At 32.0% G+C, this 18,522-nt stretch overlaps 1 protein-coding gene and 1 long non-coding RNA gene across 3 annotated transcripts; both read left to right on the forward strand.

Annotated features, from left to right (window-relative positions):
* The first annotated feature begins 11,941 nt into the window (after positions 1–11,941).
* LOC145327201 (uncharacterized) lies at positions 11,942–13,762 on the forward strand. The gene is made up of 3 exons (XM_080170779.1): positions 11,942–12,096; positions 12,625–12,749; positions 13,189–13,762. The coding sequence occupies exons 1-3, from the start codon at positions 11,950–11,952 to the stop codon at positions 13,745–13,747; spliced, it is 831 nt and encodes a 276-aa protein (XP_080026905.1). The 5' UTR covers positions 11,942–11,949; the 3' UTR covers positions 13,748–13,762.
* Positions 13,763–13,961: 199 nt separating this feature from the next.
* On the forward strand, positions 13,962–16,018 carry LOC145327202 (uncharacterized). Of its 2 annotated transcripts, none has more exons than XR_013882108.1 (2): positions 13,962–15,278; positions 15,473–16,018. It is a non-coding gene; the product is annotated as an uncharacterized LOC145327202 (long non-coding RNA). The 2 variants fall into 2 exon arrangements; XR_013882109.1 differs by having other exon boundaries at positions 15,488–16,018.
* Positions 16,019–18,522: the final 2,504 nt, after the last annotated feature.

Raw genomic sequence — 18,522 nt, forward strand, 5'->3', positions numbered from 1 at the left:
TACATTATCTCAGCTTGTAGGTTTAAGATAATTGTTTGTATGTCTAAAATTGAAAGTATAGTAGGTATTTTTTATTTCACATAGGCATGAATTTTCATGAAAACCCATAATTTAAATTTTTTAGTTAACTATTGCATTTTGTAGGATATTTGTCTTTTTTAAGATTGTAAAAAGGGATATGGACCAAAAACAGTTATAATGTTACTCTTTGGATCTGTGCAAGAATCTATCTATCTATCGTTTGTTTATGCACGATTAAAATGCAAACTAGCGGAACAAAAACTTTTCAATGAGTGTAGTTTTAAGCAATATGCAATTTTCAACCAGATCATGAAAGAATAATGGATGTAGAATATACGTGGATGACGTAACAGGAAAAAAATTGTCGTAAATTTGGGTTGCAATTTCCCTCCGCATTTATTGGTCGGGCCGTTTATCCAGTAAGAGGAAAGAGGAGGGGGATGGGGGAGATCGTTATTTTAGCCCGCTACAGGGCTCACTTTATTAAAGAACATTATAATCTGGTTTAAGGTCCATGTAAGTATACATCTATTGAAAGAAAACACACAGAGGAGAAAACATTTTGAGCATGATTCTTTGTAGCAGAGCAGTTACTGTCATAAAAATGACTGCAAGCATAAATCATGATAAAACTAAAGATAAGACTTTAAAAGATAAGGTTTATTTCAGCTATAATTTAGTTTATATTTAAACTACCTACAGAATCTAAAGTAATCCAAAAGTCAAATTGTTTTCTTAAAATTAAGTAAATCTACTTATTTGATTTCAGAATGTCTAACTCGAAAAGTAGAAATGGATTAGCTGACTTACCAGAATTTTCTAATTTGTTAGAATTAATAGAAAAACAAGCTAAAAGAACCAAAACATCGGATACACCAAGAGACTATGGACCAGAAGAAACTGAACTCCCAGGCCAAAACAGATTAAAATCAGAAACCGAAACGCCATCTTATTACAGCTATTTCAACAGTGAAACTAGCAGCAGTGTTGAGTTTGATAGTTGTAGCTCTAGCAGCGACGATTCATATATCAACTATGATCCAAAAGATGTAATGATATGGGAAACGTTTCATTGTCAACCATGTGATACAGAAGAAGATCTACTCGATTGGTTGGAGCACAATAAACCATCAAAAATCAATATCAAAGGAATGCTACCTACAATTCTAAAAAAATATTTATAAAGAAAATATTTTTAGGTTGTTGATAAAAACAAAAAGTTATATTACAAAAATTAAATTATATAAAAGTTTTACTTACAATTTTTTTGTTTTGGTCTCCAGGTTCCGGTGCGGCAGGCCTCCAGGTTGTCTCTGGAGAGGTAAAAATTAAAAAAAATGATATTTTTGGAAGAGATAGAAGTCACTCATACCTAAGAAGTTATAAAACAAAATATCCATCTTTTAAAATGTTATTTACCTACATATTTGAAGATGCATATTTTATTTTATAAGTTGACCTCTACCTCTTCAAAAAAAAAACATTTAATTTTTACCTGTCCAGAGACAACCTGGAGGTCTGCAGCACCTGAACCTGGAGGCTAAATCCTAAATTTTTTAAACATAAGGAAACTACATCCCAAAAGGAAAATTTTTTTGCCAAATAACCTATCCTCTCACTCCTAAGACAAAGCCTATAATCACTGTTTACGCAAAAGTGTTAGAACACCTCCCCCCACCCTGTAAACAATAATGCCTCTAAAAAAATCCGAGCAGTGAATGTATATTTTTTTGGCCTGTATTCCTTTAAAAAAATCTCTTTATCAAAAATAGAACATAATTGTAGCAAGCTTTTTTTGTAGATGGCGTTGGTTGGATTTGTATAAGAAATTATTTTTCTGCCATGCAAGTCGAAGATGTAACTGATAACTTAGAAGACTTAGAGTTAACTGAAACTGATTCAGATGAAGCATCAGAATACGGAGATAAAAAAATGGCTCAGAAACTTTGGAGGGAGTGCAATGAGAAAACAATTGAAAATGTCGTTGAAATTGCTCTAAAATGCAGATTACTTACTGGAAAATGGATGATATTTCCATCAAATAAAAACACAGTTGTTGATGCTTATTGGAGAAAGATTGCTGTTGGAATTTTCAACAAACGATTTGGAGATAAAGTGACCACTGCCAAAGTTAGTCCTCACAACGAAGATAAGTGGTCACATGTTATATGCATATACACAGACAATTTTTGTGATCAAGACCAAGTTCTTCAACTAGAAGATATGTTGCGCAGAGCGGGTATTTTTTGCCCCTTATTTTTCAAGCCTGATATTTTTTCGCATTTAGGAAATTAATGCTTAATTTTTGAAAAGTTTTTATTATATACAGATAAAATTAACGTTTTTTTTACTTAGTTTTCCCAAGAAAGAGAAGTGATACAACCATCCTATCCTATTATATAAAGTAGTAAGGTATACAAATAATCCCCCCGCAGAGGTTAGGCATTTAAAAACCCATAAGATAGTTCAAAATAGGTTAGGTTATGTTAAGTTTCCACTCCTGCGTTTGTCATAGGACCTAAAAAAATAGCATTGTACAGGGTGTTTCAATAGAAACGTCTTTTTTAAATTCTTAATTATGCATAGAAAATAAAACAATTATATAAAATGCTTTATATATTTGGAAAACCTATTCTGGGACATTTATGTTTCAAATATTTGAAAATTATTTTTTCAATAACTTATGCCTCAAAAACCGGTTTTTCCAAAGGCCTTTTTTTTGAAGATTTATGGATTTAAGGTTGTGGAAAAAATGTGCACACTTTTAAAATTCAAATTGCGCGGCTTGTATTAATAGTAGAGAATTGCCATGCATATTGTTAGAATCGTCATAAACTCTAGTTTCTAAAAATAAATGTACTATTATAAAGTGCTATTAGGAGCTACGTTGAAAAATGTGAAAAATGTTAAAAAGTTTTAAGAAAATTTAAACATTTTACCACGTAGCTCCTTTTCTATACATAGCACATGAATGGTTCTCATATATTCAAAAACTAGAGTTCATGGCGATTCTAACGGTATGCATAACGTTTTTCTACTATTAATACAAGCCGCGCAATTTGAATTTTCAAAATGTGCACATTTTTTCCACAATCTTTAAATCCATAAATCTTCAAAAATAAGGTCTTTGGAAAAACCGGTTTTTGAGGAAAAGGTTATTGAAAAAATAATTTTCAATTATTTCAAACATAAATGTCCCAGAATAGGTTTTCCAAATATATAAAGCATTTTATATCATAAAGAAGTGTGGCTCACCTTCCGTGGTGGTAGAAGCTTGGTTCACTCTGAAATACAGCAGCCATTAGAGATCAATCATACATCATCGCAATAAACAACATTGATAACATCACAGATTTTACTGCCAATATTCTGGAGACTATTTATACAGGATTCTTCACTTATGGCAGCAATCTTCGTCATTAATATCTTCAGTTTCAACATCACCCATTAGGTTGGGTCACAGGGAATCTTCTCTTCTTGTTTCTCTAAAATAATAAGAAGATACAGATTGGCGTCCCCCTTCTTTAGAGTCTAGCCCCATGGCTAGCAGGAAGCATGACGAGCCATAAAGTTCACATCAGGATGAGGATCGTCAAATATATGGTCAGCATCTGCAGTATTGATTAGTTCGTCCAAGTGGGAGTAGTCCCAGTAAAAACCATGTTCTGCCCATATGCGTTCAGCTGTTGAAGGGGAGATAGGTGCTGCAGGTGATGTTGATATTGGTGATGTTGATTCAGACCTGTTCAATGTAATAGATGTGTCTGGAGAAGCATTTGTTGAAGATGGTGCTGATGAATCTGTTGCTGCTCCATCAAGTTGTGGTAATCTTTGAAAAGTAGCTTTAATTTTCTTTTTTGCATTTTCTTTGATTAAAGCTCTTCTATCATTATTTTCAAGAATATTATGTTCATCCAGGTCTGAATTTTCCATTTCATTGGCTACAGCCAATTGCTGGGCTGCTTGTCTGCGTTGGTTTTCCATGCATATATCTAGGTGTTGATAAATTGTTGGTCTAGCTTGTGCTGGAGAGTTGTTTGAAGAATTATGCGATGATGTTTGTTGTTGAGGTGTAGTTGTTGGGTCTGATGGTGAAGTAGTTGAAGATGAAGACTCAACAATGTTTGATCTCTTTGTCCTGACAGGTATTGTCACATGATATTCTTCATCAGAAGATGTATCATGTGAGTCCTTGAGAGGGTTCCATTCGTTGGTTGTTTTAATAGGACTATGTATAATTTGTTGCTTAGAATTGGCCTTTGTTACAAAGCAACGATTTTTGTCAGTAATGTACGTTTTAGATCTTAACGTTGGCTGTTCAGAGTGTGTGTGAAGCATTTTCTGAATTTTGACTTTATTATCTTGAGATGCAGTAACAATGAAAATATCTTTGGCCTTATGCTTATCATTTTTTGATGTAATTGGAATGACAAAATCTCCCGGCTGTGGATTAGAAATTGGCTGTTGAGGTAAGGAGGAGTTGTGTTTTTCATTGTGAGAGTCTCTGACTGTTTTTTTATGAAGTTTTAATCTTTGGTAATCTATATTTAAACTAGCGCCAGTATTTAAATCTCTGTTAAAGTAAATTTCATATGCAGAAATCTTGCCATTTCTCCTTAACTTTTTATTGAGCAATTGAACAACATATTGAATTGTGGTATTATTGACCTGTCTACCATCAGGTTCAATTCTTATTAACTCCTGTTCAAGTTCATAACAAGCCTTATCAATGACGGCGTTTTCATTAATATTGAAAACGTCAGTATTGGTCAATGATATTCCAATTTTGTTAAGGTCTTGATCTTTATTTTCCAGTAAGGGTTTGAAACCTGGGGCATTGTCAACTTTAACTATTACTTCTCCTGATAGTTTGATGGGAGAAAGTAAATCAATGAGTCCTTCTTTCAGATCTTTATGGGATTCGGACTTTATAATTTTGGCTACTGTGAAAGAAGAAAAGTTATCTCTGATTGCTAGAATAAATTGGCACCTTCTGCGAATGACGTCAGCATGGAAATGTGTACCTGGGACTGTAGTATCAGTTTTAGAGTAGTGTGGTACAACAGAAGGTATTTTTTTCTGGCTGGAACAGAAATGGCAGTTTTCATATAATTTTTCAAGCTCAGGGGTAAGCCCTACAGAGTAGAAACTGCGATCAAAATGGTTTTTACGCTGACTTTTAGTTGGATGATTTAAATTAGTATGCAGTTGCCATAATACAGCTGGTAAATGACTGGAAGGAATAACAATCTGCTCATATCTAACCGAGGCAAATGCATTTGGTTTAGATGTTACAATCAATAACCCATCACTATTTAGTTTTGCTACAGAGGAAAGCCTTCTTATTTCAGAATAAAATTTGCCACTTTGTTTGCTAGGGGTTTTGCCTGATGTAATTAGATATTTAGCTTGTTGACATGCCCTACTTTCATCCTGCACATTTTTCCATGCTGTTTGATTGTTTAAAATAGACGGTATAGACTCAACTTTGGCTGCGTTTATGGCATAAGGATTTAAAGTGTTAACAGATTCAGAAACAAAGTTACAAATGGCACAGTAATCAGCTGCACATTCTGATGGGAACCTTGATTGGTTATCCCCGCAGGCGTTAAGTTTACCTTTTCCACTAACCAGTTGAACAGTGATAGGTATTCTGTTAACATTAGTTATAAGGGCTTGAATTCTAGGATTTGAAGAATGTTGACCTTTCCTAATAAGATTACAAGCATCAGCCACTGCTTTTGAATCTGGGCAAATAATTATTGGTTTTTTGCTTTCTTTCAATATATGATATTCAGCTGTAATTGCTGTTGCAAAAGCTAGGGCCTCTAATTCGCAGCTGTTCCATTTAGAATGGTGTTCACTCAATTTATTGGAGTGAAAAGAGACAGGTAATTTGGAGTTGTCTTTAACAGCATATAAAACATGTCCTATTCCAGGTTTAGATTTGGCTGCGTCAACTACCAATAAAAGTTGATCATTTGGGGAAGGCAGATATAATGTTTGCAAGTTGTCAATTGCTTCCTTAGCTTTATTGAAAGAAATTTTTAAAGATTCATCCCATTGAATGTCCTCTTTTGAATCTTTACCAGCCACAATCTGATCAAAAGGATCGAGGATAATGGTTAGGTTAGGGGCTGCAGGCATCAAAGTTTTATATAGACCGATCCAAGATCTTAGGTCTTTAATATTTTTAATGTCAGATGAAGTTGTATTTTGCAATGAATTTATTCTGTGAGGTGAAGGGGACAAGTAACCACCCTTTTTCCAGATCCACCCTAGTATATCAACAGAATCAAGAAAGATTTTTGTTTTGTCTGCAGAGACTTTTAAATTGGCCATATGTAATTTTGACAAGACTTGTTCATAATTGCTGGCTGTTTCGGCCGGAGTGCCGCCGCCGATATATAGATCATCGGCGATCCTGGCAACAAATCCAGATTGCATCTCAAAAGATAATACCTTAGATAGAAGTTCATCTAATTCCTCAGATTTTCCTAGGAGACCTTGACCGCTGCGTTTCATGAACCTGAGGCCTCCAAAAGGTGTTGAAATTCCAAGCCATGCGCCGTCATCTGTAGAAATATGGTTCTGAAAAAAACCTTGATAGAGATCCATTACAATTATATGTTTCCAGCGGCCCAAATGTAAAAAAATGTCTTTGGGCTTTGTAATTTGGGAAGGGATATTTTTTAAATGACTCCTTCAGCTGGTAGGGGGTTCGGTGCATATATCTTGAGGGTCGCCATTGCAATGTTATCACAAGTTTATGTATGATGTATGATTGATCACCAATGTTATTGTATTTCACTTTTATATTGAAAATTTTAAAGTTTTAAATTGAAGGAAATTTACTTTTTTTTTTATTTGCGCGGTTGTGACCGCAAAGAGTCTTGTTTTCACAAAATTATACTTTAGGTTTAAAATGTTTTATTAAAATCTTTGATAAAATTAAAATGGTTTAAAATATATTAAAAGATTAAAAGGATAAGGTAAAGATAAAATGTTTTTTTTAGAGGATTATTTTTTCAAATCCAATTTTTTAAAGGTAAAATTGATAAAATCAAAAACCGTAAAATAGAGGAGATATCACTGATTATTTTATCACATCTCCAGGTAGCGTCTTTTCCCGGCCTGGGCTCGACCTCGCTGCCACCACATAAAGAAGTGTGGCTCACCTTCCGTGGTGGTAGAAGCTTGATTCACTCTGAAATACAGCAGCCATTAGAGATCAATCATACATCATCGCAATAAACAACATTGATAACATCACAGATTTTACTGCCAATATTCTGGAGACTATTTATACAGGATTCTTCACTTATGGCAGCAATCTTCGTCATTAATATCTTCAGTTTCAACATCACCCATTAGGTTGAGTCACAGGGAATCTTCTCTTCTTGTTTCTCTAAAATAATAAGAAGATACAGATTGGCGTATAATTGTTTTATTTTCTATGCATAATTAAGAATTTAAAAAAGACGTTTCTATTAAAACACCCTGTATCATTAAATTACTGTTCTTCCTAAACATTTAAACATTTTTTGGGTATAGTCAGCGTGGCCACATTTTTCAGTATACTGAAAATATTCAGTATTCTTCAGTATTTGGAAATTGGGGGTTCAGTATTTTCAGTAAATACTGAATATTCAGTATTTGAAAATTTTATTCAGTATTTGGAAATTTTCATGATTCAGTATTTTCATTATTTCTTAAATTCCAAAAAATTTTGCATAAATTAGATGTTTTTTTCAAGTAGGTGTTGTCAGATTTTTTTCGGCGCCTCGCGCCTCACTTTACTTTCCTTTAAATTACCCTATAACTTTGTACATTAATTTTGCTTTTTTTTATGGTAATATACATTTTTTTTCAATTTCATCTCAAATATAAATTTTTTAGATATTTGAGATGCTTTTATACAGTATTTTTTTCAGATATTTTTTTGTCTATTAATAGAATGAATATTCTAAGGTGAGTACTTTGCATTATTATTGAAGGTAAAGTTTTTTAGCATTTTTTTTTCATTTTACCCCCCCATTTAAAATTTACCCCTACCCTGGGGGTGCCTACGGTACCCCCAACTATTTAGGAGGGGGTATTTACCCCCCCAAACAATTTTAGGGGGGTAAATACCCCCCCCCAAAATAAAAAATCTCTAACAAAAATATTTTTGCGCGCTTCGTGCGCATTTTTAACACTAAATATTTAATAAAATTTAAATTACCCCCCCCAAAAAAATTTTACCCCGGGGGTAAATTTTGGGGGGGGGGTAAACAAAATTTACCCCTGCCAACAGATTTCATGGGGGGTAATTACCCTCCCCCCCCCCAAACAAATTTTACCCCATGGGTAAAAATTTTGGGGGGGGGTAAAAAAAAATTTTCGGCGCGCTTTGCGCGCCATTTTACCCCCCCCCCCCCCCCCAAAAAGCGAATTACTCCGCCTTAAAGTTTTACCCCCCCCCCCAAAAAAAAAGGTTGGACGTCTATGCTCTTAACTCAACTAAAAAGTATTTAAGTTTTGTAATCATTTAAAATATTTATCAGTCATTTTCTGCTTAATTGGTGCAAGAAAATCTAAGAAGCAAAATTGAAAGATCTTTAAAGTATCCCCCTAATAATAAAGCTATGATGATATGAAATTTTGAAATGGGGAATCTTATAAAAAAATACTTATTCAGTATTTGTATTTTTTTGTTCAGTATTTCAGTATTTTTTCTTATTTTAGGATTCAGTATTTTCAGTATTTCCTTTTTTTTCTTCAGTATCAGTATTTTTTTGGTTGTGGCCACACTATAATAGTCCCTTTCATGGCAACGCCTCTTAATAGACGTTTCGTCATATTTTCACAGTAGCTTTTAATAGGATTTTCAAGGTTACGTTAGGTGATTGGGTTAGACAATTGGGCTGAAAGGGTTAGAGCCGCCCGCAGAGGTTTAGAAATAGGGATAAAAGCTACTGTGAAAATACGACGAAACACCCCTTAAGAGGCGTTGCCACGAAAGGAACTATACCCAAAATATGTTTATAAACAACAAGAATTAAGCAAGGTTATTCAGGTATATACAAGGGAACCTATCCGAACATACAACCAACTCTATATAAATCCACATACGATACGGAAAGCAGGAAAGGAAAAGTAACAACGGATCCAAAATATGAAGATTATTTGAGGCTTTCGTGGTCTAGAGACATCTAATTGGTGGAACATTATTCTTCATGAAATTAAGCTGATGTTTTGTTTTAAGTTGTTGATTCTTTATGATCATAATTTTATTTTTCCACAAATCAAATTTGGCTTTTGATAACCCTTTCCAGTATGGCTTCAAAACCGATTAATATCCGCCATACTGAAAAACCATGCATTGCATCGTATTATAGTAAATTTAATATGTATCTATAATACAAAGTAGAACGATGTCTGTCCGTCTGAAGCTTAAGATCTCGGTAACCACTGAACTGATCGGATTCTACTCTTGAGGGTATATACCTATTGGTCCTGTGGTGGTTTTAAGCTATTTTCTCGGGGGGTGGGACACCCCTAACCCCCAAAAAAACAAAAAAATCCCCCCCTTATTTTTTATTTTGCTCTGCTACAGGCTGCCCTTTATTATTTTTTATTCCAGCATTTATTTTGAATGAAAGAATAGCAACATTCTCTCACTAAAAACAATAAATATTAATTTATTTTATCACCTCTTGGGGCAAAGCCCCTAGAGGCTAGGGGCGAAGCCGCTAGTATTTAAATAAACAATCATAATATTAATACCAGTTTTGTTATCCTGGGACTTCGGCCCCCCAGTGCTAACAAAACCGGAATTCATCTAATAATTTATCATTTTACTATCCGCGGAAAGCTAACCTACCTACAAAATAACTTTCATTTTATACCCTTGTGATATCATTATGTAACTCGGATGACAACATTTATAAAGACGAGGTTCTAAATATTAGGAGCCAAAGGTGCTGTATGAATATTTCTAGATACCAGGAGGATCAGGACGTGCAGGATCAAACCTGAAACCTGAAATTGTTACCCATATTATGTACTACTATGGAATATTTTAGTTTTGGATAACATAAAATACCTACTTTGTTAAATATTATTGTTAACATGAAATACTTTGCTTTTTATCTGGATGATCTTGTTAGGTGTGCTGGCATCCTGTGCCCACCGCTCTGAATTTTAATGTTGAGTTCCCTTTAAGCTATAAAACACAAGTCCTAGGTGATTGTTTATGTAAGGTCTTCGCAGGTAGAGGCTCTGCAGGATTAGGTCCCCCCGCAGAGGTTAGGCACAGTAAAAAAAACTTTGAAAAAGATATTATCAGTGCTCAACTGCGAAAGCACATAGTTTTGTACAACGGCTCAGAAACCACTTTTTTTTCTGCTGGATAAGAACCGGTTCTAAACTGTAATGTCTTCCATGATTTATATATAAACTGTTATTTACTAAGTATATTTGCGATAACTTTTATTTAATAGATTCTTCCAATTTTTAACATTTACAAAACAGCCTGCTTTATTGCTTCAAGATCCATGTCAGATCAATATAGGAAATAAATGTCTATAAATGAGCTCAAGTTTTCCAGGGAATAAATGTTTAAAACTCATAGTGCTCCAATAATCATCATTAAACTCTCATTGACAAAAGCAATAAGACCTTTATTCTATTTGTTTATGGGATGAATAAAGTTTTTCAATCCATGTTGATATTTGAATTACATTGAAGTATTTAATCTTGATTTAATAAACAAAAAATATACGTTCATAATATAGAAAATCTAAGAAAACTCTGTTTTAAAAGAATTCGATTGTGGCGACACTTCCGTAGTGTTCAAATATTAAAACTAAAATTTTAATCATATTAACCCTTTGGTGGTGGTAATGTAAATAAAAAAATATAATTGAAGAAATCTTTTCAAAATCATTTAAAATATTAAATATTTACTTCTTTCTTTTAGAAAGTAATGGCGAGGGAGGAAAATTGAAATATATAGGTAAATAGATATGTACTTACAGAAAACTAGCCAATAGTGAGATAGTTATATCGAGCCAACTCTAGTTATTTATATTTTAATAATATCTATAATGCTATTTTTCATAAATAAATTTTGTACCTAACATATTTAATTAAATAGGGGGGGGGGGGGGGTTAATGCAACCATCTCGTGATCAGTGAGCAAATGGCACTTAGAATTCGAATTTCCATCTAAAATTTTGCATGAGTAATTCTTGGTAGGTCTATTTTCCCTAAATCGAACAAAAAGTTGGAAAAGTAATAGCAGGCGGCTCAGCGGTTTTGTCATTTTTTTTGTATCTATACAGTAGAAATTAGTCACGAAACCTACCTCCACATAATACTCTTTGCAACTCCAAAACGCTATCAAACGGTTCTAGACTGTAGCTGTTGGTACTAGAAGTTTTTAAAATGGTTATTGCTATCATTTAACATGAATTAAACGAAAAATATGTTTTAAAAAGTTGATTCCTATGTAATTGATGATGGATTTACCCCGAAAATAGGCAAAAAACGGCTGAGCCGCCAGCCGTTACTTTTCCAACTTTTTGTTCGATTTAGGAAAAATAAACCTACCAAGGATTACTCATGCAAAAGTTCAGATCGAAATTCGAATTCTAAGTGCCATTTGCTCACTGATTACAAGATGGTTGCATTAAACCCCCCCCCCCCCCCCCTTTGACTCTGATATTTGGATCTAGTTTTGCCGATGTACACTAAAAACTTTTACTGCCGTTAGTTTAGAAGGAATTTTATTTCACATGCATTTAGTAGTCCAATTATATTTGATTAATGATAATTTAAGAGGCAAAAGTGATGTATCTATCTTACAATTTACTTATATTATATAATGTATCAAGACTAAATTAGGATGTTATTTAATATTTTATATATTTCAGATCATACCTAATGTCTAATAATGGAGGTGGAAGAAGGAAGGATGATGGCTGGAATGAGACCTATATAAATGATGAGGGAAAATCTTTTTGCCTATACTGTAATGAACATGCAGGTTCTAAGATTGCAAGAGTGAGAACACATATGGAAAAGTGCAAGGTAAGAAAAAATTATTTAATATTGTGTATATTTATGCAGGGAAAAGGGAATGTGATTCTGACAAACAATTCTAAGTGAAAATTTCCCATCAACCTCCTTCCCTTCCTACCCACTTCCCTTTAAGTTGCACCAAAAACAATTTTTACTCCAGTAAAATATTTAATTTTCGGCAATTTCAAATGTAATAGCAGCCCCTGATATTTATGTACATGATATTTATGGGCTGTTGCAGTACATGAGCTCGATGGCCATTCTTACCACTATAAGGGACCAAGGACCAAGGGTAACTAAAACTTTTGGGTAAAAAAAGTTTTTATAGTTTCAGTTTTGTTTAGTAATAAATAAATAAAATCAGCTTTTACCAACAACGAAATCATGAAACCTATACGTTATTATCAGCTGTCGTTGGGGGGCAACACAAAATAGAATTATCGACTCTACCCCAAAAATATTATGTTAGATTTATTTGGCTTGTTGGTTAGGTATACCTTATTCCTGAAAATATTTAACTTAATTAATCTGATCTAGTTGAGAAAAGTAGCAGAAAACAAGCCTGATCTGGAGGAGGTGTTCATGGAGTGGGAGGAAGACTTATCTGTGCCCATGGGATGTGAATCTGCTGAGTCGACAGCCTCATCTTCATTGGAGAACAGGCAGGGTTGGCAAAAAATCAGTTTTTTCTAGAAAAGTCCGCCGACAATCGAAAAGTCCGATTTTAACAGGTTTAATTGTGGAAAAAACAGAATTTACAACAAAAAAATAGTACCAACCTACACACAGTATGAAAAAACATTAGAATTTACAACAAAAAAGACTTAATTTTCGAAAGCAACATTTTTATTTGAAAAAAAATGAAGAGTCTTTTTGTTGTTGTAAATTCTAATGTTTTATATTGTGTGTTCACTGTTCAGGCATTTTAAGAAAAAAAAGAAGTTTCGTAAGAAAAAAATAGTAATTTAGGATCTTTTTGGAGGCAAAAACAGCATTTTTTTCAAGGTGGACTTTGTTATGGATTTTTGTTGGTGGTTAAAACCAAAAAAAAAACCATGTGGTTTTAACTGCCTTGGATTTCTTTTGCCAACCCTGCAATAGATGTGATTCTGCTGAGTCAACAGCCTCATCTTCTTTTGAGAACAGATCAACCAGCTCTTTGTCACAATCTTCATTGTCTTCTGATGATTCAAGTGATGATGTCAAAAAGGCAAAGAAACCCAAAAAGGTATACTCATGTAGATTTTGTGGTAAGACTTTTCGAGCGAAATATTTTTGGACCCGCCATGAAAGAGTTCATACCGGTGAGAAACCCTTTAAATGTGAAATTTTTGGTAAATGTTTCTCCCAGAGAAGCATTTTGATCACACACACAAAAATGCATGCTGTCCAAAAGATAGAGCCATACGAGCCATTCCAGTGTGATATTTGTAACAAATCATACAGATTTTTGAAAGGTTTAACAAAACATAAACGAAAACACACTGAGGAAGATCCAAATAAATGTGATTTATGTAACAAATTATTTCATTCGCGCGCCTATATTGCTGAACACAAGAAAAAAGTTCACGGGGAACGGCCTAGTATTATAGAAAAACTGTTAAATCGCAATGATTTAACTAAAGGGATAGTTTCACGAAGTGCATTTTTAAAAAAATAGTGAACTGTAAGTTTTTTCTATTTTAGATAACGTAGTAGTGCATAATATAAAGTTATTGATTAAAATTAAAAGATTTGACCAGGGATTTTCCTCAAAAAATGAGTTTTTCATTTTTATTATCAACTTCGTTGCATGTTATATATGGCAAAAACTTTTTTGTCATAAATACAACTTTAGATAGCATTTACTAGTCAATAGAACTTCAATCTTTTTATACAACAAAATACACATAACAACAAAGAATGACCAATAAAATATTTAGTATGGTACTTAGAGTAGTGATCTTTTTATATGTCTTAGTAGAATATATTAGGCATTGGATAGATATGATTGTGATAAAGAATTTTAACATTGACCTGACCGAACATTTTTTATTTGACAATATCTAAAAAAGTTAGTGATTTGCAACATAAATTACATGAGAATGGTCTTTTTATATATATTTATATATATATGTTGTATGGTTAGTTGGTATTTCCGCGTGAGATAATGTGTATATTGTAAGTAAACCGGTAAAAAAAAATCTCTAGAAAACCTGTCCTATAATGAACCGGACGTTATTTTTTATGTTTTTTAAGTAACTTGTCCCAAGGGGAACTCCTGTTCAATTTTTTTATAACTCTTGTGAAATATGTGGAAAAAGAATCTCTGATATTGGTGTTTTGGCTATACATATTTGGAAAAAAATAGACCATTCTCATGTAATTTATGTGGCAAATCACTTTTAACTTTTTTAGATAATATCAAATAAAAAAAGTTTGGTCTGGTCAATGTTAAAAATTCTTTAACATATAATCATATCTATCCAATGCCTAATATATTCTACTAAGACATATAAAAGTTCACTATTTTAAGTACCCTAACTCTTTAAATACACTTCGTAGAACTATCCCTTTAGTTTACCTATTAAAAACGAGAATAAAGTTGACAAAATATTTAAAAAGGATCCTTTGAAAAAAGTGAATGACCCAGGAACACCATATCAATGTGATATATGTCATAAATCATTTACAGGAAAACTAATCCTAACTGTGCACAAAAGGACACACACAGATACAAAACAAAATCAATATGATGTTTGCCAGAATGTATTTACTCAAGGTATTAATTTGAATACACACACAAAAGATTTTTCTAATTGTGACAATTTTGTTGAGTGTGGAGTTACTATTAAGAAAGAGATTGATGAAGTAGAAACTATTGATGAAGATCCTCTTAAAATTCAAATAAAAGAAGAAATCAATATTGAAATAAAACATGAAATAGAAGATAAAAACAATTCATTACCCAACTTTAATTCTGAATATGTTTTCAGTGATAATATTGACATAGTTGAGCATAAAATAGAAATTAAGGATGAATAGCAGTTACCCTTACATAAAAGTGATCGGATGTCTGCCTGGGAGTCTCGCTAACCTAAAGATCTCGCTAACTGCTGGATCAATTCTCATTTACAGTGAAGCTTCTTATAGGTTCAAGTAAGGGTTATAACAAGTTTTGGGGAGTGTACCACCGCCAGAAAAAGATTTGGGTATACTCCCTCTTTGGCAACGCCTCTTAAGGGGCGTTTCGTTGTATTTTTTTACAGTAGCTTTTTCCCTATTTCTTGCCCTCGCGGGGGGCTCTATCCCTGCGGGGCAAACACCTAACCTAACATAAAATAACCTATTAAAAGCTACTGAAAAAAAACGACGAAACGCCCCTTAAGAGGCGTTGTCACGAAAGGTACTATACTCAAAGATTTCTTTCTTCGCAAAAAAAATTTGCCTTTTATAATGAAACTTTATTGCCTCTTTTTAAAACTAAAGAAGAGAACAATCTACCAATTGACATTTACAGACATTTATTTGGTATAATTTTCTAATAATGCTGTTTACAAGATCATCTTGCCGTATTTATCAAATTCTTGAAAAAAGATTTGGTTCATGGAAAAAAAAACAATATATCGGGTTTCGTCGTATTTCCACTGTAGCTTTTGAAAGGTTATTTAGAGTTAGGTTAGGTAAATGTTACTGTTTGCCTCGCACAGTTATGAAATTGGCCCCGTAGGGGCTAGAAATAGGAGAAAAGCTACTGTAAACAAAATACTACGAAACCCGCTACTTTGTGTTCTTTCCATGATCCGAAATTTTTTGTTTTCAATACTTTGAATTGAAATAGAAGTATAATTCCTTAAGAATTTAATCATTCTTGTAGTAAATAATTGTCAAAATATTTTAAAAACTTTTCATTGAATATTAATAAATTTTTATACCTAAGGTTCGTTTTCAATCCTGTTTTATTAATTATTTATTAGTCTTTGAAAGTAACAGGATGTCTGTGTTTCTGTCTCTTCCGTAGGATCTTGCCAACCGCTCCAATTTAGTAAACCTTCACATGAGTCTAAGGAAGGTTTTTAACTTTTTTGGGAGAGGGTAATTTCACCCCCTCAAGTAAATTCAACCCTTAAATGCCCCTTGAGGCCTCTATGGACTGTTTATAGGAACTCTTGTAAGCTATGCTTACCTATTCTTAACATAGAATATCCAAAATTAAACATCATAAATACGTTATTAAAAACAATAATTTTTCTTTGCATTCAACGTTACGTACTTACTAATGTTATTTTTAGGAAAAGAAAGAAAATGTACAATTCAATATTTATTTATTTATCTTGTTGCGAAGACAACCATATTTTTATATTTTTTATGTAGATATTGATATTATTATTTAGTATAAAAACACGCAGTCCATTACAATACCTTTTCAATTTATTATCAGCACAAATCAATAATAATATTTATGGATGTACAAAATCTTTTTTTTTATTTCAGATCACGGGTTTTTTAAATAAGCAAACCTATATTGGGGAGAATTTTAGTTTGAAATAATTTGCTTCTTTAAATTATTACATAAAATCTATAATTTAAGATGTTTAGTTCAGCTGAAGACTGAAAAATTTTGGTTTCAGGGGAAAATATTTTATCTTGAAAACATTAAGTTTTTTTTAAATGAGTTGATACAGAATTTGAGTATAATTTTATGTTTGTATTTGACTGATAAAAATGATAAAATCTCTATTTAAATGTTTAAAAATATAGCAATTCTATTTTTATTTACTAAGCTATTGACCAAAATATTTATTTTTAACTCTTTTAAAATAGTTTTGCTCAAATATGAGATGAAATGAATTTTAATGAACCCGCTGAACTTGACAAATAATATTTACATACAACTTAAGAATGAATTTGACTTTGTTATAGGTTTGAGATTCGAATAATTTTCTTTTTTATTTGTTGATTTTAAAAAAGAATAAGCATAAGAAATTTTTAATTTAGCTTAAACATCTCAAATGTAAACAATAAAGAAATAATTTTGAATTCATATGTATAGGTATTGTTTTTTTTTCAAATTAAGAGTTCAATAATTAAATTGTAACTTCAATAAAAGCAAGTTAGTTAGAATTATAAAAAGCAAATTTGATTATTCCAATTGTGTCCTTGTTAAGCTGTATTATTTGAAATTAACAACACCCTTCCTATTAAAGGTATTTTTGTAAAATGAAATCAATTTAATAGCCTAATAGTGAAAATAAACCAGAAATGTACTTGTGTTATTGGTATATCTTTGCAGAAAATTGTCAGCTTTCTTAAAAAGAATAGTTACAAGGCTGCTAAATCTTTATATTACTAAATCTTTAATTACAAAGGTGTTAAAGTATTTCAAAAGATACAATTTATTAATGGGACACCCTGTTGATACAAATAATTTGACCAGGCCAAAATTTGTAATTATTAAAATCAATAATATAGAGGAAAAAATCAGAGTTTTGAGCTTTGAAAAATGGAAAACATTGAAATATCATTGGCGGACCAAGTTACCCATTTTTAGTGGGCATCGAACCACGACTTTATTATTTTTATTTTTAAATGTTAATATCTATCACCAATACAACATCATCATATATATATAGCAAACAATCAGTAATTAATAAATTAATTGTATTTTCATCGAAAATATCATTCATTAGTAATATATAGATTCATAATTTTAGGTGCTATCACTTATAATAGCTTAGCACCTTCGTACAGTTTTTTTTTATAATTTTTATGAAAACAGATATGACATATTTTACTTTTTCATCAAAAAGGGTTTTTCAAATAAATAATGATTGATTATTTGTTAACTAGCAGCTTGCTAATAAACAGTTATTAAACTCAAGAGATCTTTATAAATCACAAAAAGGATGAAATTAAGGCTAATAAATACATTTGTTGGCTTTTATTTTTTATTTTTATCAATAAAATAGTAATTTTGGATTTTTAACTTTTCAGAATACAACTAATTTACTCTAAAGTTTTTTTTAAAAAACAAGTTGCTGATAAAAATAAAAAATGCCCAACAATTTAAATAAGTATACTAAAAGGCATTAAAAATGAATCTTGTTTACAGACATGTAAAAGAAACACAGCTGTGCCTTAAATAATAAAGCAAAAGACAATATTTTATTATAATTGTTTTAACTAAGTTATTTTCATACTCACAAAGCTGCAGCACGTGGCTTTAAAAATTTCAACTCACACAAAATGTTGCACTTCTTTTCACTTAATTTTTTACATTAATTTTAAAAAATTTAATAACCTAATATATTGTTTCAATTAAGTAAATAAAAAATCTTTTAGATTTAAATTTTAAATTAAGATGCCTAAACTAATTATACTTAATTTTGAAATTTACAAGCACATTGGTTTTAATTAGGACAAAAAAATTCTTATTTACATTAAACATGCACCGCA

Source organism: Acartia tonsa, chromosome 8 (genome assembly GCF_053477335.1).
Source record: "Acartia tonsa isolate MP-2025a chromosome 8, ASM5347733v1, whole genome shotgun sequence".
Classification (NCBI taxonomy): domain Eukaryota; kingdom Metazoa; phylum Arthropoda; class Copepoda; order Calanoida; family Acartiidae; genus Acartia; species Acartia tonsa.

What these genes read in the sequence shown, in the direction of transcription:
- LOC145327201 (XM_080170779.1), top strand. Translation starts at nt 11,950, where the DNA reads ATGTCTAATAATGGAGGTGGAAGAAGGAAGGATGATGGCTGGAATGAG. An exon ending in CACATATGGAAAAGTGCAAG is followed by an intron (nt 12,097 to 12,624) that starts GTAAGAAAAAAT and finishes AATCTGATCTAG; the next exon opens with TTGAGAAAAGTAGCAGAAAA. An exon ending in TCATCTTCATTGGAGAACAG is followed by an intron (nt 12,750 to 13,188) that starts GCAGGGTTGGCA and finishes ACCCTGCAATAG; the next exon opens with ATGTGATTCTGCTGAGTCAA.